The sequence below is a fragment of the Hyaena hyaena genome, unplaced genomic scaffold, assembly GCF_003009895.1.
Source record: "Hyaena hyaena isolate Hyena2069 unplaced genomic scaffold, ASM300989v1 scaffold_184, whole genome shotgun sequence".
In the NCBI taxonomy this organism is placed as follows: domain Eukaryota; kingdom Metazoa; phylum Chordata; class Mammalia; order Carnivora; family Hyaenidae; genus Hyaena; species Hyaena hyaena.
This window is the reverse complement of record NW_024080817.1, coordinates 2,723,049-2,750,924: the sequence shown is the minus strand read 5'-3', so window position 1 is coordinate 2,750,924 and position 27,876 is coordinate 2,723,049. Positions and strand designations below refer to the sequence as shown.

The 27,876-nt window shown below is 40.7% G+C and overlaps 1 protein-coding gene across 1 annotated transcript in view; it reads right to left on the bottom strand.

Annotated features, from left to right (window-relative positions):
• Positions 1-27,876, bottom strand: part of LOC120237592 (estrogen receptor-like) — a gene marked incomplete at its 3' end in the record, with an annotated part of 81,452 nt that overhangs the window by 21,036 nt on the left and 32,540 nt on the right. The window contains exon 2 of the mRNA XM_039240976.1: positions 24,803-24,993. Coding sequence (XP_039096907.1) covers positions 24,803-24,993 — 191 coding nt within the window. The remainder of the gene's footprint in view (positions 1-24,802; positions 24,994-27,876) is intronic.

Below are 27,876 nucleotides of genomic sequence, written 5' to 3'. Positions count from 1 at the left end.
GTTGGATGTATAGGAAGCATCTCCGTGGGGCAGGGCAGGAAAAGAAATCAAAGATATGCATTTTAAGTCGGCCTGTTCAGATTTTCCTCTTAAAGAAATGCCCTTGGGCCCAAGGACCGGCCAGCAGCAGTGGCCACGTGCTCTGCTTGGACCAGGCACCAGGCCAGGTGACTTTAGCCCTTTATCTCATCTAAACATCACAACTGACAAGTCAGGTCATTGTAACTCCCATGTTATAGAAGCAGAAACTGAGACCCTAAGATATTAACTAACTTGTTCAAGGTCACAGGGCTACCAGAGGCAGGGCCATGATCAAAGCCTGTAACTCCAGGAACCCCACCATAGGGCTCACACCTTGAAAAGAACTTGATACCGACACCCAGCCAGATGTCGAAAAACCGTTAACACTTTAAACTATTATCAAAACGTTTTCCCCTAGCATAATTACATTATATCACTAGGAGCACATTTCAGAAGCAGCAATGAAATTATTTCTAGACCTGTGAATCCTAAGACTCCCAAAGTTAAAGATATGAGAGATTAATCCCATGAGATATATCCATCCGTAGATAATGGTATATATTATCAAAATCTCCCTGGAAAATCTTTCAGCACATTCTAGTATAAAACAGAGAGAGAGCAGGAGGCAAGGTATTGAGGAAATAAATAAGAAATTTACTTTCTGTAAAAGAACAACTGCAGTATTAGGTTTGGAAATAAATTTTGACTCAGATATTAAAGTGAATATTCTCTGATTTACAGCCAGTGCGCTGAGCCAAGCAAAATGAAATAGACTTTGGCTGTCTCAGTGAACACATTCCTAAAAATCCAGTGAGGACATCCAATGTGCCATGATTTGAACTATTTCACAACCACATCTGTATGTAATGGCATGCAAATAAAAACGCCATGCTTTAATAACGCAGCCCAAATTATATTTTTGCAGCTAGTCAATTCTATGTCTTACCAGTGACAATAGCCACCTTCAAATGGCAGTTTGCCTTTATTTTTTAAGCGAAGTACAAATATTATTTGCGTCTAAGGATATTTTTAAAGGAAACAACATTTAAAGGAATTCTAGGAAAGAGGATTGTCCTGGAAAGTTTCTTTTTCTAAAGGAAAACAAAGAGGAAATCCGTTCTTTGCCCTTGTCAGACCCCAGTCTGCTAAAAATTTTAGCCAGGGCAATGACCCGATCCCTCTCTCCTTGTCCAGCCTTGCTTGCCATCTGCGAAACCACAATTGTTTTAAGCACTTGGCACAGGATCAAACCAACAGCTGCAATAAAGGGAAACATAATGAAATCAGTGACCACCATCTCATTGTAATACACCAGAGACAATGAACCAGTTTCAATAATGCTTCTTAAGGCTCAACAAATAATCAAGAGCCGTCCACAGCCCAGGAAAGGACTTTCTGCAATTGTTCCTTTTGGGACAGACAATAGGTAAGCATCGCACAAAAGGGAGCACTGTGACAACCAGTGTGTGATTAGTTCAATGCCAGGCAGCATTCAGCTCACCTACGGACCTTTGCTCTGTTCAATTGTTTCCAGAGAGTTTCCCAAGCTTTCCTCCTACTTGGAGTCATTTAAAGTCCAGACACTGGTGTCCAAAAGCAGTAGGAATTATTTCAAAATGTTCCTGTCCAATGCTGAGGACGCAAGTAAGAGGGAAATGGGTTGGTGATCAGAGCAAGAGAGCGAGAACTCAGAGATCCAGAGGAGCATTGCGCTTACTGCCCTGGATTTCTGGAACCGCTAAGAAGCACACTGTCCCACCCTCCCGCTCCTGGGCAGGCTGCTGCAGTGCTGTAGACGAGAAGGGAAAGGACGGGCTTACTAAGATCTGATGTGGTGAGGACTGTGAATGTCCTTTAAGCTTCTGGCCACCTAACCACTAAATAAGGGGTTTCATTCATCGTCAGAAGCCCTCCAAAATGAAGTCCCTAGGCAAGTGCCTCCAAAGCATCCTGATAAAAGTCATGAAAGAAGAGGCAGGAGATCTGTTTCAATGGTCAAAAGACTCATCCAGCACATTTTAACATGAGCTCAGTTACTCCCTTTTTATCTTTAAGTCCGCTTCAAAAATGAGGAGATAAGCCCCAAAGATAGTCTGTCAGACTTAGAAATAACTATTAGTCTACATTCTCAGCTTAAATAACAATCTCTCCCAACAAGCAGAAACCAGTGGGGTCACTCATTATCTTGCCAATGAACCTTTACATGATGGTTGTTTGGTAAAACAAAAACTATGCCTAGAGACAAGTATTTACTGATACTTATTCGTGTGGTAACTTTAACCCAGATTAGCACAGATAATCTAATGTGTCTTCTAGGGCTCATGGTGGGGGATAGTTTCTCCGACATATGATGCAGTAGCCCGGCGGCCCAGCGAAAAGTGGGATGAATGTTAGATGCTCAGTAAGCAAATACATGGGAATATATTAAATCCACACGTCCTGGATATCCAGACGGCTCAAATCTATGTGGCTAGGCTGCCCTAGGAGGAGAATTCCCCCAGAAGAGCCAGTCCACAATGCTTGGAAAAGAGTTTTCTCATTTTCCAAGCGTGTTCGGGCTCCTCTGTGTACTGGCTAGTCCACACCCCATTCCAGTTAATGAAAACAAGAGAGCCTGGAAAAATCTAGAGTCTCCTCCTCCACCCAACCTCAAGAACTAGCCTCCAGAAAGATGGCCTGAGTGCTCTGAACAAGCTAAGCCGTTGGATTCTTGTTCCAGGTCTCATCTCTAAACGGAAAGGGAAGAAGAATCTGTTCTCTAAAAACTTCAATCATTCTCTTTTCTCACTTTCCTCAGGGACATACTTCCTTTTCATCTGGCTTCTTAGGTTCAAGTTTGGTGATTTTTTTTTTTTTTTTTTTTTTTTTTTGCTTGAGGTTATATCTCCATTTGTGGCTGCTGCACTAAATGGAAGGAATGACAGACACACCTGGAGAACGTCACAGGGCTCAGAAGCACTGGACCCGTGTATGCATCTAGGTGTGTATGAGTCACGAGATCTCAGGTGAACCAGGCAATCCCTCTTCACTGTCTGAGACCTCCCTTGGCGGCTGCTATGAGGCCCAGACAGATAATATATGCAAACACTTGGCCCACCATAAAACTTTGTGCCAAGAGAACGTATCAATTACTATGGACTAAAATATAGCCATTTAAAAAAATGAGACCTATATGTACTGATATGGAAAAATGTCCAACATATATAATTCAGTGAGAAAAGCTATTCACAGAATAAAGCGTAGAGTATAATGCTATTTATAGATCCAAAACGTACGTGTATGTGTATGGGGGGGGTGTATGTAATTTTTGGATGAAACTATTACTAGTGTTTACCTATCAAGAAAGGAAGAACAGATTTTGGTACAGGACCAGAGGAAGGCCGGACCTTTTCATCACGTACCACACTGTACTGTCTAACATTTAACATGCGTATTTCTAGGGAGGCTTTAATAATAATAAAAAAGGTGTTCTGAAAATTTCTAACCAAAACCAGCCTGGCATGAACAATCTTCATTCTTTTTCTGGTCCCACCCCCAATCCGGGGATTATTTCTCCCTACTTTGCAGCCCACAGACTAAGTAATAAATTTAACCACCAGAACCTCGTGAAGCAAGGGGAAACTAGCATGCGTCTTTTATAAAGAATAGGAAAAGGGCGAAGCGTGAGCTGTGGTTTTTGACCTGCAGGAAGCCCAGCAAAGAACAAGTAGCAGACACCCGAACCACAGACACAGGCTCCGGTCTGTTTCTGCTCCTGTCACAAAGCCATCCCGAGAATTTGTGACTCTCCTCCCGCCCCAGCTGGGCTTGGCTTCCCGTGCTTTGCGCTGACCCAAACCTTTATCCCTGAGGGACCTAGGTCTCCTCTCCATATATATAGAGGGTAAAGTCATCACTAACCTTTCTCCTCTGCCAGGTAGGATACAAGAAGGCACACGGGGTATCTCGGGTTCTGCCAATACATGGTAACAGCCTCATTCCCCTTGCCAAGCAGGACTGACCCCAGCCAACTGTGTACCCTCCTCTCCCTGCCTTTAAACCTAGCAGGACAAGGAGCCAGCTCTAGTGGCACTTTTCACTTCCAGTGTCCCTTTTAAAAGGATTCTGTCCTGGAGGGAAGCAATAGAACACAACAGTCAATACAACACACTGAGTTCCGTACTTCCAACTAGTTGGGTTCAATACTGGTTTTATTTCTTAAATGCCTCAGTTTCCTCACCTATAAAATGGGAGCAATTGCAGAGCTGGCGTCCTAGGATTTCGTGGAAGATTAAATGAGATGATGTGTATAAAACCCGTAACTGGTGCAGGGAAAGTACTCCCTACACGTTAGCCATCGATATTAATCATAATGATACTAAATCTCTAGATTGGCAGAGCTCTAATTTGTAGGGTGAGTGCCTGAACAATACCCTCAAATCAATCTGTAATAACCTATCATTTTCTTAGTAGCTAAATAATCCTTTTTTACCCTGCACTAATAATTCTCATCACATCATAGAACTTGCTGGGCGACATTTATTCAGTCAAGTGTAAATCATCCAAAACAGTTCGTCATATCAAAAAAATTCACTCCAGTCAGCATAAGGCTAACTGTCAGGGCCGGAAACTATTCTAGAGCTTGCAAAAGCAAGCAAAACTGTAAGAAAAATAGTTATGTATTCGGGCTCCTTAAAATACATGCAGACACCTTTTTAAGCAACCAAGAATTGCAGCCCTAACTGTCCAGGAATGTGGCGAAGTCATAACATGCCTCTTTGAGAAACGCTAAACTACACTAATAACTCACTTCTGGGCTTTAAGGAGAATACGGCTATCTCTCCCATCTAAGAAGATATGGGACAAAAGTCGTGTATAGCCAGAAGTAAGTCCCAAACTCCTAAGCCAATCTGTACTCTGATTTCTGATTCAAAGTACCTGAATTATCCTCAATGCTTACAAATCAGAACAGGAAAGAGAGACTATATTTATTTAACAGAATATATTTCAAGAGGTGTTAAATTTGGTATAATTACCTTTTTGAAATCTACTCTCTTTTTACTGATTAATAATTTGGTGTCCCTCCAAATTCCCATTTTCAAGTGGCAATTATAAAGGTTATTATGAAGTTGTTTTTTTCTTCTCATTTACTAAAAAATTCTAGGCTAGTCTGGAAGGAGAGCCCGCTCTTCGGGAATGCTTCAATAGAAAGGGATTATATTCTTTGGTGTCACTATCGAAGACACAGCAAGGTTTAAAATGGGCTCTTTAGGGGCGCCTGGGTGGCTTAGTCGGTTAAGCGGTTAAGCGTCCGACTTTCGCTTAGGTCATGATCTCGCGGTTCGTGGGTTCGAGCCCCGCGTCGGGCTCTGTGCTGACTGCCAGCTCGGAGCCTGGAGCCTGTTTCAGTCTCTGACTCCCTCTCTCTCTGACCCACCCCTGTTCACGCTGTCTCTCTCTCTCCCCTAGAAATAAATAAAAAAATTTAAAAAAAAATGGGCTCTTTATAGACTCACCCATCTCAATAATCTACACATCAAGTGAGTTTTAATTTAAAAGGTGTTAACCTCTAACTCTATACAATGCAAGGCTCTTTTGTTAAGGACATTTTAAGTAAGGGAAGCCTAGGTAAAAATTTTTACAAAAAGAAGTGTTGTAACAGAAAAAAAAATTCATTCCCTCGAGGAATTTAGAGTCTGCACTGTATCCCAGAAGATGCAGGTCGATTTCTGACCCTTCCCATCCAAAAATAGAGCATTCCTATAAAACTTTTCATAAGACAACATGGTGAAAGAGTGTCCCTCGCTTTCCAAAAGTTTCCATTAAAGCCATATCGCTTGTATGAAAGACCTACACCACCATCTGCTTTTGCTAACTGAAAATAATCTACAGGGGATTTTCGCTTTTAGGATAAAAGCTATTACTAAATATGTCTTTCATAAAAAAGAAGTGGCCTAACAGGAACTTTTGGAAAACAAAGGATATCTGTGCTTGATATTTTAAGAGACCTAAGGTCTGTGCTCTCCAAAGCTTGACATTCCTAAAATAAAGCAGCATACGTGGGGCGCCTGGGTGGTTCAGTCGATTGAGCATCCGACTTCGGCTTAGGTCTTAATCACAGTTCGTGGGTTTTAATCTCGTGTCTGGCTCTGTGCTGACAGCTCAGAGCCCGGAGCCTGCTTCAGATTCTGTCTCCCTTTCTCTCTCTGCCCCTCCCCTGCTCATGTTCTCTCTCTCTCTCTCTCAAAAATAAACATTGAAAAAAATTTTAAGAGCATAGGTAAGAAGCAGACATCCACAGAGAAATTTTCAAATCTGTGACTCTCTTTCTTTGGTTTTGCGGTGGACACGTTAATTAATTTTCAGGTGCTGGCCATGAGAAAGAATTTTTAGGTTTAGGAAAATAATGAAATGTTATTTCCTGCTTACCATTTCCTGCTTACCTTCAGGGCAGAGAGAGAGAGATTCTAGAGGAAACTGACAGAACCAGTTGGAGGTAATAATGATAATGAGTCTTGGGGCACCTAGGTAGTTCAGTCGGTTAAGTATCCTACTCTTGATTTCGGCTCAGGTCATGATCTCACGGTTCATGGGATCGAGCACAGCATCAGGCTGTGTGCTGACAGCATGGAGACTGCTTGGGATCCCCTCTCTTCCTCCCTCTCTGCCCCTCCCCCTTCTCAAAATAAATGAACATTAAAAAAAAAATAATGATGATGAGTCTTTACAGACTAAGCATAATCTCTAACCACTGTATCAGTCCAGCAAGGTAGAAATCACTGGGTCACAATCAAGGAGGTGGAAGTTCAGAGACATCAGGTATAAACCAAGGGTGTCTGGCTCACAGTGCTATCCTTTTCTCTGGAAAAGGTGTGTCCCTGACCAGAGGTGAGCAATCAGAGCCCTTCTGCGACCTATCATCTGATAACTGGAAGAGTGTCACAGGACGTGAGGCTTGGCGGCTGTCTGTCACCAGCCCTGCTTCCCTCTAGGGAAAACAGAAGTTGGTGGAGAGCATGAAGCTGGCACACAGGAGAAGAGGCAAGGCTGGGGTGGACAGGATCACGGTCACCAAGGTCCGGCTGCATCCCTGCCACAATCGTTGGTAGCCAAGACACTCAAGTATTCTTCCACCAAAACATATTCTTTGACCCCACCCTCACCCCAAAGCTACTTTGAATTTAATTTTGGTCACTGGAAATGAGAAGATCTGCCTAATACGTGAAATAATTTTGCTGAGACTGCACAGCTGAGAAACCAGACTAATGATGACTCAAATATTTTTATGGCAATTTTTAATTGTACAGCAAAGTCTCATGTGATAATTATTTTTATTAGCTATCCTTTATAAATGGTGACAAACCAGGACCCAGATTAAAAACGTGAAAATACACTCAGGTAAAGAATAGTCATACTAGGCATCTGGGTGGCTCAGTCAGTTGAGCATCTGACTCTTGATTTCGACTCAGGTCATGATCTCAGGGTCGTGGGATTGAGCCCCCATGTTGGGCTCCGTACTGAGCATGGAGCCTGCTTGGGATTCTCCCTTTCTTTCCCTCTGCCCCTCTCCCCTGCTCATGCTCTCTCTAAAACAAAACAAAATAAAATAAAATAGTCATGCTATTTTTTATGTCGTAAGTCATGAAAGCTGAAAAACATGGGTGAAAAAAGGAAAAAGTATGACTTCATGAGAAGCAAGCCCCGTTTTTCTGACCCCTTCTGAATTTACTGCCATACGGCCAGGTACAAAGCAGACAGTCCCCCCCCTGCTCCCCCCCCCCCGCCACATAATGACGGCTCCTGTAGGATTTTCTTGGAAGAATGCTCCCACAGCCTGACTCATACGCCTTTTTATAACAGTTCACTCCATTTAATTGGTAATTGAAACAAAACCGATTTTGAAGAAAGGAACAAATCTCCACTAAGTCTTGCAGAAATAAATTAATCTGACCTGTTATTTCTTGGTAAATGATTCAGCCTTTAACTTCTATTCCTTTCTCTTTAAATATACTATTAAGTACTTAAACGACTTCATACCATGAACTATAAATCACAGCAATCCCTAATTCAGTTATAGTTTTAAGCAAAAGGGCAGTCCCAAACGGGACAAAGACCAGGTGTGAGTGATCCTGTTTTTACTTAAAATACAAAGCTATTTTAGCTATTTTATTATCTTCCCCCACTCCTTAGGGGGGAAAAAAAGGAAGCAATTGAAAGTAATATATTAATTCACAGACAGAATACTAACAACAAATAGGAATTGGTCAAGGAGCAGGGTAGTGGGTCAGGACACATCTCAAATTCAACTCCCAGTCTTACTGCTCAGTCATCAAAATACATCATTAAAAAAAAAAAAATCAAAGGGCACCTGGGTGGCTCAGCTGGGTAAGCAGCCAACTTTTGCTCAGGTCATGATCTCACGGTTCACAAGTTGGAGCCCCACGTCGGGCTCTGTGCTGTCAGCCCAGAGGGAGATTCTGTGTCTTCCTCTCTTTCTCTCTGCCTGCTCCCACTCTGTCTCTCTCTCTCTCTCTCTCTCTCTCAAAATAAACATAAAAAAAATTTTTTTTTCAATATTTTTATTTATTTCTAGGAGAGAGAGAGACAGCGTGAGCAGGGGAGGGTCAGAGAGAGAGGGAGACACAGAATCTGAAACAGGCTCCAGGCTCTGAACTGGCAGTCAGCACAGAGCCCAACGTGGGGCCGGAACCCACGAACCGCGAGATCATGACCTAAGCGAAAGTCGAAAGCTTAACCGACTAAGCCACCCAGGCGACCCTAAAAAAAATTTTTTTAATTCGAGCATCTTTGACTCAACATCTCAGAATTACACCTTACCCTCCCTCAAAATCCAGTCTGTTGTTTTCCATTACCAGATCCAAATCAACTGCTGCCTCCCCTCTGGCACAGCAGTCTCCCCCCACCCCAAGCAGGACCGCTATCAGCTGCCAGGTTGCATATCCCATGCTCCTCTACAGCTCCTTGGTCCCATCCAACTGTCTTTACCTCTCACCTTGGCTTTCACCATGTGCAAGCAGACTATGCAAGACCAAAGGGGCTAATCTAATAGCAGTAGCAGTATTTTAAGAGTTCCCTTCTCAAAGCAAAAATGAAGAGCTTTAAGAGAATGGCCTCTTGAATACTGAGAGCAGACTGAAGGCTGATGGGGATGGGGGAGAAGGGAAGGGGGTGATGGGCACGGAGGAGGGCACCAGTTGGGATGAGCACTGGGTGTTATATGGAAACTAACTTGACAATAAATTAGGAAAGAAAAAAATAAAATAAAATAGAGAATGGCCTCAAAAACTAAACTTGGATAAAGAAGCTCCAGCTTTATGCAAGTCAAGTGAGAAAATTTAATATCTCTAAAAAAGAAAATCACTAAGACACTCTGAGTATTTCTCAGAGTTAAGGCAACAAAATATTCAAGGCAAGAAGAAAACACCTTTTCCCCGGGCACACAGGGCAGATAAGGCACTCTACATTTGCACTACTGACCCTGAACTGGGGTAGCCAGGAGCCAATGCAAAGCTCAGAACTCCCTGGGACTTCAGATAGTTTATCCCAAAAAGCAGACGGTCAGCTCCTTGTCATTGGGAAGTTTTCTATCCCAAGGCCTTCTTCTTTTTCATTTTTTTTTTATTTTTATTTTTTAATACTTTGTCAAGTTGGTTTCCATATAACACCCAGTGCTCATCCCCACAAGTGCCCCCCTCCATGCCCATCTCTCCCCTCCTTCCCCACCCCCATCAGTCCTCAGTTTGTTCTCAGCATTCAAGAGTCTCTCATGGTTTGCCTATCCCAAGGCCTTCTTAAAGGTGTAGATTTTTTTTATAACAAACAGACAAAATGGAATCATTACAGTGATTAGTCCAATGCAGTCAAAGATAATGGGCAAAGATACTCTTTGCTTTCAGTTTTTCCAGCTACTTCAAGATGACTTTCCTTTTACCCAACTACTTTATATATATATATATATAATATATATATATATATTATATATATATGTAAATGAAGAAGTGGGAGCAGAATGAATTGCTAAGGTTTTGTTTCATCAGTTGTATCCCATGCCCCTGGCACCAGGAGTGAATGGCAAAAGGCAGACAATCAAAGTGAGGAGCAAACGCTGTCCCCAGACTGATTTAATGTATGTAGTCCATTCAAATGTGTGTGGGCTTTATGGCAAATGGAAGATGCAAATGCATTGGAAAGCCCCACTCCTTGCGTGAAAGCTTGTCACAACGTGCTTTCTCAGTTAAGGAGCACTGGGGAACAGTATAACCACTGTCGTATGCAGGCCCTCAAATTTTATTCCCTTTCAAAGTGTTCCTTGTTCTTGAAGGGCCTTGGAAATGTTCTAATGCATACATAGTCTAGTGCCTTAAACACTAGACACCAAGGGATAAAAGCCACATTCCAACACAAAACTTCCTGAATTTCAATGACTGTACTGCCATATTCAAATCAAAGGGGAAAAACTCTTACTAATCCTAGTTCTCTTGAATGAGTAAATTGTAAGACTTTGAGGACATCCTTTGGTAACACAAAGAAGCCTCGTGAAGGTCATGGGACTTGAGAAATAGGAAAAGGAAGCTAAGAGCCCCTACCTCTGGGCACTAGGATTGCAATTCCTCCTTTCAGGAAGGTTCTTCTGTTACTGTGCAGCATCATTCAACAAATGATAACACCCAGCCCCGCACAAGGCTGGGTCCCGCTCTCTGGCATGTATGGATAGAGGATGCAGTCACTGTTTGGCCGACTCCAATATTTCATCCTTGCTGGTCAGGCCGGCTGCTGCAGAGACCTAGATCCCTGGTGTTTTATCAAGGATGCAAATCCTTTCTTTCTCTTCCTTTGTCATAGCTTCTCAACAATCCAGAAGAAATGATATTTTGTTGGCCTCAGCTACCTAATGTCCTTCTGATGCAATTTCACTTGGGTTCATAAATAATAAGATGAACGCTGCACTTCAGTGCAAACTTGTCCTCTTACAAACAAAGAAAAAAGACATTGAAAATAAAGTATGAAGACTTGCAGGATACATAACAATCTTTCTCTACTAAGGAAAATACTAGTGTGAAATCAGTTCATCAATTTCAACACTGATTTTTAAAATAATATTTTTATTATACAAGTAAAGAGGCTAATTGCAGAAAAACAAAGTAGATAAGCAAACTAAAAATAAAATTTAGCCATAATCCTATCACTCAGAGAGTGAGGTATACGTACACATCTATATATGTACATGAATATGCATGTTTATGTGTGTACCAAAGTGTGTGTACTCGCACACAGTGTATGTATTTGCATACACTTTCACTCAGGCTGCATTCACATACGTTTTCACATACCTTTCACTCAAGCTCTTTCTCCTGTCTTGTATTCAGAAAAAGTGGCCACTTAAGAAGCATTTTATGAGCAGAGAATGGTCCATACGACTATTAGCAGTACTTGCATTTCTAGGAAAAGTGGATCCAAAATCAGGGATTGTGACTCTGATGCCCTTAATTGGTTCAGTAAGCAGATGTGAGAACAAGAGCAGAAAAAAGGAGCAGGGCCCCTCAGCCCCAAAGCCAAGCCAGCACGCACTTTGCTCCCCTGTCCCTCCCCTGGATTCAAAAAACTTCAGGGAGGGACACTGTCAGAACAGGTGGCAGAATGGGAAAAAAGCCCATTGTTGAGATCTGGATTCACACCGTGCGTTCACACCAACTGCATCGATAGTACCAACCTTAAGATAAAGTGGTATACAAATAACAGAAGGAGGGGAAATGAAATCTTTTAAACATCCTATACACAACTGATAAAAACTAGCTAAGCCATTTTCTTCCTTCTCCAAGATCAGGTTTACTGCCATGCTTTTAGAAACTAAAGGATGTATCTAAGTTTATCACCTACTAATGGTTCACATTTGGAAAGTTTATGTCAACTCTTGAAAGCAAAAGTCTCTGGCCATTTTCATAAATATCTCATAAAGCTAAACCCAGGAAAAATATCAAGAAGGTTGCAAACATAAAAATTATGAAGTCAGGGCGCCTAGGTGGCTCAGCTGGTTAAGCATCTGACTACTGATTTCAAGTCAGGTCATGGTCCCAGAGTCGTGAGATCAAGCCCCACGTCACGGTCCACACTGGGCATGGAGCCTGCTTACGATTTCTTTCTCTCCCTCTGTCTCTGCCCCTCTCTCACTCACTCTATCTCTATCTGTCTCTCAAAATAAATAAATAAACTTAAAAAAATTATGAGCCTACATTGAGCCTCCTAAATACATCTTAGCTTGGGAAAAACTGTTTCTTTCCACATCAAATGTCAAATGTATTTACCTCTGGAGCAGCTGCATTATATATCACTACAGAGTAACGTCTTTAGATATTTATGAACATCACTCATGTCAAACTTCAAAAGTAAGCTGAAATAAAACATTACATGCTAGAGATGACTAAAGTATTATCAGCCTCTGGATATTTATTGCTAATAGGGATACAGATATACATGTGGAATTACATTTTTAAAACATATTACAAATAGTGGGACACCTGGGTGGCTCAGTTGGTTGAGCGTCCGACTTCAGCTCAGGTTATGATCTCATGGTTCGTGAGTTTGAGCCCTGTGTCAGGCTTTGTGCTGACAGCTGGGAGCCTGGAACCTGCTTCAGATCCGCTCTCCCGCTCTCTGTTGCCCTTCTCCCATTCACGTTCTCTCTTTCTCTCCTCTCTCTCTCTCTCTCAAAAATAAGTAAACATTAAAAAAACATTTTAAATATGTTACAATATCAAAACAGTCATCCTCTTCGAAAATACTATGTAACACTCCATAGCGTTGAAGGTGTAGAGGGGAGGGTGCAGTCACAACAAATCATGGTACATTTACAATGAAGCAGAATTTCCGGCCTGGTCCTCGGGACACATACCACTTTCTTCTTTTTTCTAAATTTTTTTAATGTTTTCATTTATTTTTCAGATACAGAGAGAGAGAGAGAGAGAGAGAGCACAAATGGGGAGGGGCAGAGAGAGAAGGAGACACAGAATCTGAAGCAGATTCCAGGTTCTGAGCTGTCAGCACAGAGCCCAACAGGGGGCTCAAACTCGTGAACTATGAGATCACAACCTGAGCCGAAGTCGGTCGCTTAACCGACTGAGCCGCCCAGGCGCCCGGGACAGATACCACTTTAAGCAACATCTCCTTCACCACGTCTCTGAGTTTGCTCCAGAGCAGCATGTCTGCTCCTTCCTCTCAACTCGTAACATTATCTTCTGAAATATTCTTGTGTCCCTGTATCCCGTTTTTCTGTCTCTGGCAGTGCAGAGTTTAGCTCTTCTGTGGTGTAATATGTATTTCACAATCTTTCCCTTTGTGTACTAGCTGAATCCTTCATTGGATTTCAGGGTCTCTGGGTTATACTTTTACATTTGTGAGGAGCTCGAGCAGGGAGGTCTGTGGATGTGTACACATGTGCTGGGAAGAGTAAGGAAAGGAAAAACGAGGCCTGAGTCGAGTAAAAGAGAGACTACAGTCCTTAGAAGTCAGGACGGGTGGTGAAAAGGGGAGAGAATGACATGTGCCAGATACCACAGGTGAAGAAACACAAATCCCAAGAGGGTTTGGTGAAGATGTGGAGCAAATTAACCTCATAAACACAGGAGACAGTGCAAGGGATTGTGCACAAGCTAGAGGGTAGACAGGGCTGGTTTGCAGGTGTCTGTGCAGGGGGAAGGCGTGCCTGGAGAAATCAGCATCCTAGCAATCAAAAACAGAACAAAACAAAAAATGAGGCACCTGGGTGGCTCAACAGGTTCAGCGTCTGACTCCTGATTTCGGCTCAAGTCACGATCTCACAGTATATGAGGTCAAGCCCCGCATCAGGCTCTGTGTCAACAGTGCTGAGCCTGCTTGGGATTCTCTCTCTCTTTCTCTCTGCCCCTCCCCAGCTCACGGGCACACATACTCTTTCTCCCTCAAAATAAATAAATAAAAACTTTAAAAAATAAAAATAAAGGGGAAAACCATTATTACGGTGACAATAAGGTACCACCATGGCACTCGTTAATAGAAATGGCAAATGCACTTAAGTAATTTTCAAGTGAATTCCCTTATTAGTAACTCGAACGTGTCAAAGGAACAAAACAATCAGGAATTTGTACTGGTGTATAAGGAAAATATTGCGCACTTAGTGAGATACACTAAAATGGTGTAGCCATTCTTTTAGGTCACTGTATTTAGATTTCAATCGCCAAAAAATTCATATTTATAAATGTACTCTAGCCACCCATTACTCCATATTTCCTAATACATGACACATGATTCTGAAACTGCCAAATGAATCAAATAAAAATGATGTTCATTTGGATACAATTTTAAATCCATATACTCTTTCTCAAAGAAAATACAACAGTGCCTATTGTAGAGAGACATTATAGTTAATAATCAACAACAATTAAATTGTTTTCTTCTTTTTTCCTTTATTTCATCTCAACTGAAAACATGTACTCCAGCTAAAGGAAGATGAAAAGTGTGGGGAAATAACAGGCATATTTCCCCCTCTATATTCTCTCTCAAGGAAAACATTTCTTTCCTTTAAAAATATCAAATCTGCTCCATGGTTTGCAGATGAGCAGAGAATTAACATAACAGTAAGCAAACGTTTTACAAAGTAGATGATAGATTTGTGAAACGGATTTTTCTTGAATGTTATTTTTCAGTCAAAAAAGCAGGCTATCGTATCTATATAGTCTATTACATAGATCTGAAATAGTAAAGTAGAATATATTGTTCAGAAATAAGCAGCCTACAACTCAAAGTATACTTTTCTCTGAATGAGCATCAGGAAAACAGGCCATGCTCTTTAAAAGGACATAGCATTTTAAAGGTATTGAAAGCAGCTTTCTATGAAGGGGAAAGAAATTTGGGCAGGATTGGGCCACGGGCCACCATTGGTAGCTTTTATAACAACAGTGTCAGCCCATAATTTTGAGGAGTAGTCGATGCCCTTTGAAAATGTGCCAACTAAAGACTATGTATAATTTTTGTGTGAAATTACTGCCACTCATAAATAGGGCTTTCCACTGGAATAGTTGACATGTTTAACCACTATATACGGGCATAAACTCTACCATTTTAATGGAAATCATCGATGCCATCACCAGGACAGAACCACTTAGTAGGGAAATTGGAAATTTAATTTCAATCAGATGAACAAAAAATGAAGAAGAACGCTTGAAGTGGTAACATAAAAAACACCAGCGATTAAAAACATTTGGAACCTTTGCTTACCTTTCAAAGGCATTTGTTGCCATGGTTTTTAAAGACCTCTGAAAGCTTCAGCTGTGGCCACAAGAGCTGCCAAGAAATAGGGGCTCTATACTGATTTTATTTGTCAGATGCATTTTGTCTTAATTATCTCCAAGATAAAGATTATTTGGCCAAAAGGGAAAAAAAAAGGAATAGCCACGATCATTTCACAGGTAAACAAGACGATGATTTTGCTCTTCTGAGTCCTTCCTCCAATGCACGTGTGCACACACATCTGATTTCATACGATAGCAGTGAAGAGCGGTGAGCACCTAAAAGTGGTCATGAGAATGCCATTCTTACACAGAAGGACGTTTTGGGGTTTTGAATTTCACGGTGGGACCTTTCTTCTCATCTGATGAGAACCAGGAGCCAAACATCTAGCAAATTTACCAATACCTAGGGGTAAGGTCTTTCTTTCATAAAGTTCCATTAAAACGCTTTCATTTGGGGCGCCTGGATGGTTCAGTCTGTTGAGCGTCCGACTTCGGCTCAAGTCATGATCTCACAGTTCATGGGTTCAAGCCCCGCGTCGGGCTCTGTGCTGACAGCTCAGAGCCTGGAGCTGCTTCGAATTCTGTGTCTCCCTCTCTGACCCTCCCCTGCTCACGTTGTCTCTCTCTCTCTCTCAGAAATAAATAAAACATTTAAAAAATTTATTAAAAAAACGCTTTCATTTGACAATTACATTAACACTCATATGTGTACACACTGAAATTCTTCTGCCCTTCAGCCTCATGTTACCACAACATAGGGAGAAAAAATTAGAAGTAGAAATAATGGAAGGATTAGGCAAGCTCTGGGCTGGAAAGGATGACTGTGGACTCCCACTGTATAAATAATTTGAGGGAAAAAACTGCTTTTTATTTGAAAATCATAAAAATGCTTATGTTTGTTCCTGCCATTTACTATTTGTACAGTTTAATGTGAGGGAGCCAGCATGCTCTCTTAAATTGTAAGCTAGCTCCTGGAGAGCAACATTCGGCCCGCTTGGGCTAATTTATGATTTTCCTCTTTAGAAGGACCTCAAACATACACTTTTAATAATGAGAGTGTTTCTTGCAAGGTTTTGGTAAGATGCAGGGAACTCATAATACATTATTATGAGAATCAAGAGGAAGTTTCTGGAGTTACTTCTCCATTATTAATAATGGGCAACCTTCAGGAAGTAGTTAAACCATTCTTTTCACTACATTTCTTTATTTTTTTTTAATATTTTTATTTATTTCTAGGAGAGAGAGAGAGACAGCGTGAGCAGGGGAGGGTCAGAGAGAGAGGGAGATACAGACTCTGAAATAGGTTCCAGGCTCTGAGCTGGCAGTCAGCACAGAGCCCGACGCGGGGCTCGAACCCACGAGCCGCGAGATCATGACCTAAGCGAAAGTCGGACGCTTAACCGACTAAGCCACCCAGGTGCCCCTACTTTATTACAGAGCTTAACAATTTAACGATTTCTGTACTTTTCCTTATAAGAATAAAAAAATGGCAGCTGATGTCCAAAATTGGAAACCAGGTAATCAGACAAAAAAAAAAAAAATCACATTTATNTACAGACTCTGAAATAGGTTCCAGGCTCTGAGCTGGCAGTCAGCACAGAGCCCGACGCGGGGCTCGAACCCACGAACCACGAGATCATGACCTAAGCGAAAGTCGGACGCTTAACCGACTAAGCCACCCAGGCGCCCCTCTTTAAAATTTACTGAGGAAATTGATTCAAATCCCCACTCCTGGATCGTCTGCAGAGTGCTGATTCTCTTTCTGTAGCTGCTGGGTAATTCTGTCTGCATACCCAGCTATCATGTCAGACTTCAGTATGTCTGGAATTGAACTTACCCCCACGCCCTCTCTAATTGGCCATCCTCTTGCTCTTCTCAGCTCAGGTGGTGACACCATTATTCTTCCTCTGTGTCTGAAACTTTTTAACCCCCTTCCCTCCCAGACATTCCATACTGAATCATCTTAAAGCAATGTAGATTCTTTCGTTATAATGCCTTTCAGTCTATTCTTTTTTTTTTTTTTTTGTCTCGTTTCACAAATACCCCCAAAAGACCAGATTTTTAGCCTTTCTCAGCTATTGGAATACCAGCCAACTTAGTCGTCATTCTTCCGCTCTCTCCCTCTGTGGTCTCTCCTCTATGACTCTGGCTGGTTAATCTTAATTAAAGTGTGTTTCATCCTATCTCTCTTGTGACTGAAAAAAAATGCAATGGTTTTGTGTTGCCTAAAACCCACACACTGATTCTAACCATCCTTTCATATTTTTATTTACTGAATGGCTCCTATAAAATGAAGTCTTGGGGCTCCTGGGTTGCTCAGATGGTTAAGTGTTTGACTCTCAATTTCAGCTCAGGTCACAATCCCAGGATCATGGGATTGAGCCCCATGTTGGGCTCCATACTAAGCATGGACCCTGCTTAAGATCTCTCTCTTTCTCTCTCTCTCTCTCTCTCTCTCGCTAAAATAATAATAATAAATAATAACAAAGATGAAGCCTTGGTCTGGGCCTTACCTGTGAGATGCTCACATCTCACATTCAGTAACAGAAAGACATATCTACACAAATACTCACAGTCCTTGACAATGAGAACAAGGTAACACAGAAGGCCACAGGGGTGAATGTCTGCATTAATATCAGAGGTTTGATAATGGTAACATTGGACTAGAATAGAAAGCAACTTTACAATTAAGTTTGGAAAGAAATTCCCAGCAAAGAAATGGAATGCTCATATTTAAGTAATAACAAGTCAAAAGTAGAAAACAGGGATTTGGAAATCCTTGTATGGTTGTCTAAGTATTCTTTCATGGGCCATGGAAATCATTAAAGCATTCTTTACAAGGTATTGACATGATTAGTGATTTGCTCTAAGAACATCAGTAGATGGGCAGTGTGCGCAATGGGTTGGAAAAAGGAAAAACAAATGAACCCAATGGTTTAAGTGAAGGAGACAGCAAAGGGAAAAATTAAATGACTGCAGTGATCCTGGTGAACATTAGTAGGAATTGGATGAATACGCGTTAGACAAGTGGTCTCAACAGAGCTGCACAACAGTTCTGCTGGGAAACTTCAGGGGCCAGGCTGCATAGCGAGAAGATGAAGAGACTAATTGCACAGTTTAAGCATGGGTGCCTGAGGGAATAGTCGGGGAACAGATACAAACAGCAGGCCCGGGGAGGAGTGGCTAGTGTCCAATGACGACACGTGGGAGTCACTACGTGAAGCAAGGTTGAGGCAGGAGCTAGCTGTGGGAAATATTTGCATAGCTGGGGCACTTATGGTCTTAAATATTGTCTCCCTAGGACTTCCATGACAAAATACCACAAGTAAGTAACTTAAAACAACTTAAAGTATTGTCTCGCAGTTCTGGAGGCTAAAAATCTGAAATCAAGTTGTCAGCAGAGCAACACACTCTCTGAAAGCTGTGGAAAACACTCCTTCCTTGCCTATTTCTAGATTCTGGTTTTTGCCAGAAATCTTTGGTGTTCTTTGGCATGCAGAACATCATTCCAATCTTTCTCTCCATCATTTCATAGCATTCGCCTCCCTCTCTCTGTATCCAAATGTCCCTCTCCTTATAAGGACACTAGTCTTATAGAATTAAGGGTCCATCCTACTCCAATTGACATCAACTAATTATATCTGCAAAGACCTTATTTCCTAATAAGGTCACATCATCAGGCACTGGGGGCTAGAACTTCAACATGGCTTTTGGGGAAGCACAATTAAACCCATTGCAGATATGCCTGAGACCGCCTAGGAAACTGGGTGGAGAAAAAACAGGATGGGAAAATGAAAGGAAAACAGATTGCTGATGCTGCAGAAGGCCTACTTTCAAAAACCTGCAGAGGAGGGACACCTGGGTGGCTCAGATGGTTGAGTGTTCAACTCTTGGTTTTGGCTCAGGTCACATCTCACAGGTTCATGGGATGGAGCCTCATGTCAGGCTATATGCTGACAGCGTGAAGCCTGCTTGGCATTCTCTCTCTCCCTCTCTCTCTGCCCCTTCCCACTTGTGCTCTATAAATAAATACATAAATAAATAAATAAATAAATAAATAAATAAATAAATAAATAAGCAAGCACTTTTTTTTAAGGTTAAAGAGAAAAAATAAAGAGGTAGAAAGAGGCCAATAAGCCTTCTGTTCTCTCAAGACTTATTTATTCAGTTTCCACTGAGCTTTTCTTGGTTTATGCTACTTCAATTTCTGGAATTATTTTCCAGACTTCCTGTTGCCTATGAAAATCCTTCACTTCTCTCTACACATATATCAAATATACCACTTGCATTAATGTTTCTTCTACTGGCCTTACCCAATGAAATTTCCTCCTTCTCTGACATCCTCTAGCAGGTTTTATCTACCATTCTTTTCACTACTTTTTTTTAAATAGTTTATTGTCAAGTTGACTTCCATATAACACCCAGTGCTCATCCCCACAATTGCCCTCCTCTGTGCCCATCACCCCCAGTCCCCTCCCCCCACCATTCTTTTCACCTCTTGTCATATTCGATTTATCAGAGATGTGCCCTACACTACCAGAGGCACTGGAGCAATAGTCACCCACAGGGCAGACCAGATCTGAAATCAGCTTTCACTGAGCTTACTTAAATTCAAGTTCGGGTGGGAATATGGGCAAGCAGCACCTGGTGCAGACAATCATCAACCAAATCAATAAATAAGAGAACTTCTTTAAGGGTTGAGGCCCTCAAAGAAAACTAAGGGTAATGGAGTAAACATAAAAGAAAAATAGGGGCAAACATTGGTAGGGTTACTTTGGGTAAGATAATCAGGGAAGATTTCTCTGAGAAAGTGATCTTGGACAGAGATCCAAAAGACAAGAAACCAGCAGAGTATAGATCCAGGTGCTGCAAGCAAAGGGGAAAACGTGCTGAGGTCCTGAGGCAGGAACATCGTTGATGTGCTGGAAGAAGAGAAAGAAGGCCACTGTGACTGGATTAGAGTGAAATAAGCAGGACTAAGAGAGGGAAGAGTATTTTAAGCCATAGAAGGGAATCTGGACTTCAAAAGCAGTGAGAGTTTTAAGACCATATGACCTGATTAATATATTTAAAAGATTTCTCCTGCTGTTGCATGCAGACTAGATGGTAGAGGGGCAAGTGTGGAATATGAAGATCAAAAATTTAGTGTTTTTGTATGCATATACTGCTAGTTCAACTTTGAGCCATATCTCTGAAAAGATCCCAGAGATAAAATAGTTAACATAATGAGAGCAGCCTCCACTTCTCCCACATCCTCTGTATTCTTCCAGGCATGCACACATATGTCAAGACAGAAGGTGGCCATAAATAGGAAACTAAACATAAAAACCAATACAGCTTGGGTGAACAAGGGTGAATTCCTAAGTTCTCTTTTACTACAGCTCTACAAAGTGGATGGACCCTGCTAAATGGACTGAAGCTCCTCAGAAAGTCTCTGCTTACCCTCAGCAGCTGTTGAAGGAGCTATCCAGGGTGCTGGAATGTCTCACCCCCTAATGCCTTCTAAGGCCTGATGGGTAAAGCTTATCAGTTATCCTTGTTAGACCCAATGCCCCACTGCCTTGAACCATAACCAGACTCCACCCTGTTACCACCCTGATGTCCTTCTGATCTTATCTAACCTTTAATCCAACACCTGCCTGGACCATGTCTGTTTGATCTAATGTTAATCATCTTCTATATATACATAAGTGAGATAATATGAAGAGGAAGTATAGCTAGTGGTGTACAAATAGACTTGGGACTCCACTGTGCCTCATGACCACTTGAAATGATAGTTTAAGAGAAGCAGTGAGTTAAGTGTAGTCCTTTTTCCTTGAAGCCATACTCAAAGGAGTCCCTGGCTGTTGAACCATTCATCAAATCTGCTTATATAATTTCATCCAAGGTCTCTGCTTACAATATACCTTAAGAAACACTGATTCCCCACCTGCAATGATTAACAAGTTCCATATAATATCCCATTTACCCCTCCCTTGAATAGTGCCTTTGGCTTTTCCTTAAAAAAAAAAAGTATGTTTAACTGAAGGCCATTACTCAATTTCTTGAGTAATCAAGTTTATACACTAAGTAGTGGATGAAAATTTGTATGCTTTCAAATCAAACACTTTACCTCTTCAACCAAAACACTTAGAGCACTAGAGTAATCTGATGGATACTCATTTCTAGCTCTTTTCTTAAGTAACAAGAAAAACAGGGACAGCTACAGCATCTTCAGAAGTTTCTACCTGCATGTCAGGCCCTTCACTGTCCTTAAATAGGTTTGAGGGGCAGTGTGACTTATAAAGAGCCAAAGAAGTTCAGTAAAACTTTTTAGTTGCAAGTTATCAAGACTATGATGAGAAAATGAGACAAGAAACCACTAAACTGCTCTTGTATTTCCCTTTTATATGCAGAAACAAATCAAATACATAGAAATGCCGTTCAAGCAAAAAGAAAATAAACTACTTTGTTTTTACATAATCTAAGGATAAATACATGGTTCAAGAATGCCTTTGTTTAATCATCTAAGGGTCAATTTTGTTAATTACTATTCACAGAACTCCCCAAACTCCATTTCACCTTCTGGTCTTTGCTCATATGCTCATTCCTATGAGTGAACACCCATCCCCTCTTTCTTCATTTTGCCTCATCTTCCAGACTTAATTTTAAACCAAGAAACCTCCTGACTCACCGCCACCAGAACTGAGTGAAGTTTGGACTCCTGTAACACCCTGCACTCACCCTCATTTTAGCACTTATCAGACTATAATTTGGTTGCCAATTTATTTGTCCAATACTCCCACTACGTTTTAAGGTCTATGAGAATAAGGACCATGTCTTTCCTATAATTGTGTCTCGAAGGCTTTGTACAGTGCTTTGCTTAGTAAAGGTAATCAATGAATAAATGAATGAATAAACTTAATCATGTTAAGGTCCTCCCTAGCTCTAAAAGTTAATATCTCTGCTTCAAATCTATGCTTCTTCCAGAACTGTAGATTCAATATTCATCTCACTTAATAAACCTTATTTAAGTGACTTCATACCATGATAAGTAAGAAGTTTTTGAAGCCAGGTAGAAATTGTACTTTATACAATTTATATACAATACAATATTACATAGTATAATTGATAGCACAATGAAATCCCACCACTTAGTCTGTATATACGAGATGGAGATGAGATATCTATTTTAACCATCAAAGAGCAAGCAGAATTTTTTTTAATATTTGAACTTAAGATAACGCCATACTATAAAAACATTTATTTTTATTAGCTCACATTTCCTTCACTATTTTTTCCAAGTGTATTTTCCTTTTTTTCTGTGTTTTTTGTTCTGATGCCTTAATGCTAAGAGACAATACTAAATTTGATGTGAAGGTATATAGTACACTCTTCAAGGCAGAACAAAAGGACGAAAATAATTTGTGAGAATATTGCTATTGTTCTTTCAAGAAAGGTCATTTCTATCTTTAATCTTAGTATATTGATTTTTATAACTGAAAACACATTTATTTTCTTATATTCACTTATTATTTTCCTTATCTTTATCATATAAAAGCACTCTATCTATACTGACTTACTTTCTAATTGTATCATAAGAACAAGTACCTTTGCCTCCCCAAATAAATTTCCCAAATAAACTCCTAATTTTGTGGGATTATGGATTATGTCTTACACATATTTTGATTTCCCTCAGAAAAACTAGCACAGGTACTGAGTAAGTTTTTAATAAACATGAATAGTCAAAACTTCAGATTTAGAAACAATCTATTCCCTTTCCATATATTAAACCGAGGGTCAGCAAATTATGGCTTACAGATCATTTCTGGTCAGTTCTGCTCTGTTTTTGTATGTAAAGTTTTATTGGCACACACCTATTTATTTATATATTGCCTATGGCCCCTTATAGGCCACAATGTCAGAGCTGAGTAGCTGTAACAAAGACTGTATGGCTTGCAAACCTCAAAATAGTTACTATCTGACCTTTTACAAAAAAAAAAAAATTACTGGACGCTGCTCTAAATTATTTTTACAGATGAGAGAACTCAGTGTCAGATAAGAGACTTGTCCAATTTTGTTGACATATGAACAAGCTTGATGACATGCGACTTTGGCTCAGGTCACAATCTCAGTCCATGAGTTCGAGCCTTGCATCAAGCTCTGTGCTGTCAGCACAGAGCCTGGAGCCTGCTTCAGATTCTGTGTCTCCCTCTCTCTCTCTCTCGAAAATAAATAAACGTTAAAAAAAATTTTAAATACAGTATCAGCTGATAAAACTAAATAATCTATGTTGCTTCAACACATAGATATATGTATAGATATATGTGTATATATTTATTTATATATGTCTTTGTGTATACATATACATGTAAGCAAAAATTTACTATCAGAGAATATCATTAATTTTAATAATAAATCCAATAAAAAAGTCCAAGTGTTATAATATATTTCTAAAAGAAGTTGAAAATAATAACTGTCAGAAAACTGCTTTTAAAATGGACCAAAACAGGGGTGCCTGGATGGCTCAGTAAGTTAAGCATCGACTTATGCTCAGGGCATGATCTCACAATCCAGGATTTTGAGCATCGGGCTCTGTGCTGACAGCTCAGAGCCTGGAGCCTGCTTCGGATTCTGTGTCTCCCTCTCTCTCTGCCCCTCCCCCACTCTTGTTCTGTCTCTGTCTCTCAAAATAAAATAGAGACATAAAATAATTTAAAAATAATAAAATAGACCACGACAGTTATTTCAGCTAACCTAAACTCCTATAAGATTGCTATTCCTGTCGGACAAAGGAAATTTAGCATAAATATTTTCAGTAGTAAAAATGAATGGTATTTCCCACAGGGCATCCTCTAAAAGATAATAATATAGACACTATAATATAGACACAATAATATAGACATTTGGAGTAAAAATGAATTGTAGCTGGCAGAATAAATGAGAAGCTGCACTTGGTAAACCATGTACAAGAGAAGGATCAAGCAGACAGGTGAATGAAATATTACAAGCAAATACTTAATAACTGCCTCCACAGATAATATGTCCCCCTATTATAAGTCACAAGCTATTGAGTCTTCTCATTTCAGCAAAAGGTCATATCATCCACTGAGACAACAGAGATGGAAGAAGAGCGAGAGAGGAACAGGTTAAATGAGAACTGGCCTGGAGCAAAGATCAGAATAGAACACATCCCTGAGCACTGCCAAGGTGTACAGACAATTAACATTACACAGCACACTCTCAGCCTAGTTACCTGCAACACATGAACACCCACCCGCCACCCACCTGCAGGGTTGCCCAAGACTGCTAGGATCTTGCCAAATGGAGGAAACGTAATTACTCAGCCACAACTGTCCTGGTCTTTGTCAACTCTTTCTCCGGAGATCTTTCTTTTCTCCATCTTTCTACCAGAGATACTAGTGGACCTACTAGGTATTAGTGTTATTCTACAAATGGCTGCTCACATGCCTTCCCTCTTCAGTGGCTTCCCCTCTTGGGATTAAAACTGGAATAAGTCGTTTTCAACACACTATTACCTTGAATACTTCTCTTGAAGAAGGCCTTACAGCCCTCACAGGACCACACTCCATAATGGTAGCCTGAGGCATAGTCATTGCACACCGCACAGTAGCGGGTCTCCTTGGCAGACTCCATGGCCATGCTTCCCTTATCACCGGTACTGGCCAGTCTCTCTCTGCCACCCTGGCGCCGATTATCTGAATTTGGCCTAGGGAAAAAAAAATAGAAAATAAAAACAGTGAATCTATTAACATTAGAAAAGCAAAACATGTACTCTCTTCTAAAGAATAAGAGGCTTGGTGGATGGAGCAGATCCACTTTATTCTGACATTCTGAAATAATGAATCATAATGTAAGCTAATCTTTCATTACCTCTTGCCAGCTGTTGCAGCAAAAGGTGTTTCTCTATTATATTAACCTTGACGAGAAACTGTTTATTGCAAACTTGCTTAAAAAATGGACTGCCTCCACCAGAATGTATTATCCAGAAAATGACAAAAATGAAATTAAGTGGTTTCTAATAGATTTATTCATTTTTTTTTCAGGGATTCAAAATTAATGCAGAACCATTAGAGACCAATGCTCATTCTAATTCTAGACACATCAAGAAGCCTCAGGAAATAGAGATAATGTATAAAGCAGCTGGGGCATTTGAAACTCAAATGAACTGATGAAGAACTCTGAACATGTATAGAAAGATAGCAATTCACATTTTTATGTCATTGTTACCATGTAACCCTAGATATCAGTTCTTACAACTTGACTCTAATTTAAGGCTGTCATTCAATATTCAATACTCCTTTTTAAGAACGTGTAGAATGAGGGGTGCCTGGGTGGCTCAGTAGGTTAAGCATCCAACTTCGGCTCAGGTCACGATCTCATGATTTGTGGGTTCAAGCTCTGCGTCAGGTTCTATGCCAACAGCTCAGAGCCTGGAGCCTGCTTCGGATTCTGTGTCTCCCTCTCTCTGCCCCTCCCCCACTCACATTCTGTCTCCGTCTCTCAAAAACAAAACGTTTTAAAAAAAAGAATATGTAGAATTAGAAGAGCAGAAGAACACAATTACTCCAACCTATAAAAATTTCATAGAGGAAACATATCTCAGAAAGAAATGTGAGAAAGTCAGTTCCAGAAGAACCAAGGAAATGAAGAGATAAAAGTTTTAAAGAAGTATAAAGCTTTCAGAAGGAAGATGGACTGATAGTGCCAAATGGGGCAGAAAAATCCAATAAAGCAAGGACTGATGAAGTAGGATCTGACAGAGAGGAACCTCGGCAAGGAGTTTCAGTGGAAGAGCAAAAGCCAGTGGCACAAAAGTGAATGGGAGAATGAGGAAATGAAAATGGGTGAAGGCCATTCCTTTGTGAATTTGGATGAGAATGAGTAGAGACAGAGATGGAGTGGCGCTAAAGAATAAAGAGATTAAGAAGGATTTTCAGAATGGAAGAAGCTTGAGGAAGCCTCACCTAGACTGAAGGGAGAGGGAAGAGCTGGGGGTGCAGAGAAGGGAAAATCAAGGTCAAGGAAAGTACAGCAGTTGGGATTAAAGACGCAGGTAAAAGGAACAGTATCAACAAAGGCACCATGAAGAAGACAGAGAGAAAAGAAGTAAGAAAGGGGGCAGATGAGGCAAAGTTTGCACCTCTTCATTTAACCAGGTACAGATAAGAACTTATATCAATCCAAGATTTGCTAGGCATGGGCAACTGAATAAAGCCAATGTAAAAGCATCGAGGGTGTGTGGTCAGAGCCCAGCACAGTGCCTGCTATATAGTTGGCACTCAATAATATACTGAAATAAATTCATGAATGTTTCAGAGTGTACAGGAAAAAAGAAAAGATATTGAAAGGATAGATGAAGGCTCCTATAAGATAGCATAAAAGAAAAGAAAAAAAAAAGAAACCTAGTATGAAATAAAGTGAATTAAAGATAGAATTTCCATGTTCTCTGATTAAAGAAACCCATGCTTCCTGCTTCCATTCCCCACCCAAATAACCAGACCACACTGACTTTTTCACTGGTCCTCTCCTTCACCAGACCTGTCTTTCCTTTTAGCTCAGATTGAATTACCCTTCCTTGCCCTGATTGCTCATTAATACTGTCCACAGTTTTATGGCACTGGCTCTCAAACAACATTTGCCATAATACTCACAAAATACCGGCTCCTCGTGTTGAGTGCGTTTGACTTGGCCTGTTTTTTCCATTCTAAATGACAAAGCTCTTAGTTTGACAGCCTCAAATGGAAGTTCTTTATTTTTTAATATCTTTAGAGAGCACTGGCTTGCAGTGTTCAATTCTAGTTAATATTCTTTTGCCCATCTCCTTCCATTTCATCACGATGCTGTTGAACTCTCCCCCCATCCCCAATCAACCTCAAATCTTTATACTGTTTGTTTACCAACATCTTACGCATGATTCAAGTCAGTAGGAGGCAGCTGTGGATATTTAAGTATAGAAGCTTAGTGCCTTTGGGGAGCAGTGTGGTTGGCAAGCATGACCCCGACAGATTCAGCACCTTCTAAATCTTAAGTCTTGCAGCCTCAACCCCTAGCTCGGTATCCAGCACACAGTAGGCATGCCATACATGTTTGCTGAATGAATGAGTGAATATATGCATACGCAAAAGTTCCAAAGTACCCAGCACCCTCCACTCATCCCTGCATAATAAAATATTGTAAATTTAAAAATTGTGATAGCAGCAATAGCACTGCTAGGAATTTACCCAAGGGATACAGGAGGGCTGATGCATGGGGACACATGTACCCCAATGTTCACAGCAGCACTTTCAACAATAGCCAAATCATGGAAAGAGCCTAAATGTCCCTGACAAATGGATCAAGAAGATGTGGTTTATATATAAAATGGAACTCTACATGGCAATGAGAAAGAATGAAATCTGGCCATGTGTAGCAATGTGGATGGAACTTGAGGGTGTTATGCTAAGTGAAATAAGTCAGGCAGAGAAAGACAAATACCATATGTTTTCACTCATATGTGGAATAGGAAACACTTAACAGAGAACCATAGGGGAGGGGAAGGGGGAAAATAGTTAAGGAGAGGGAGGGAGGCAAACCACAAGAAACTCTTAAA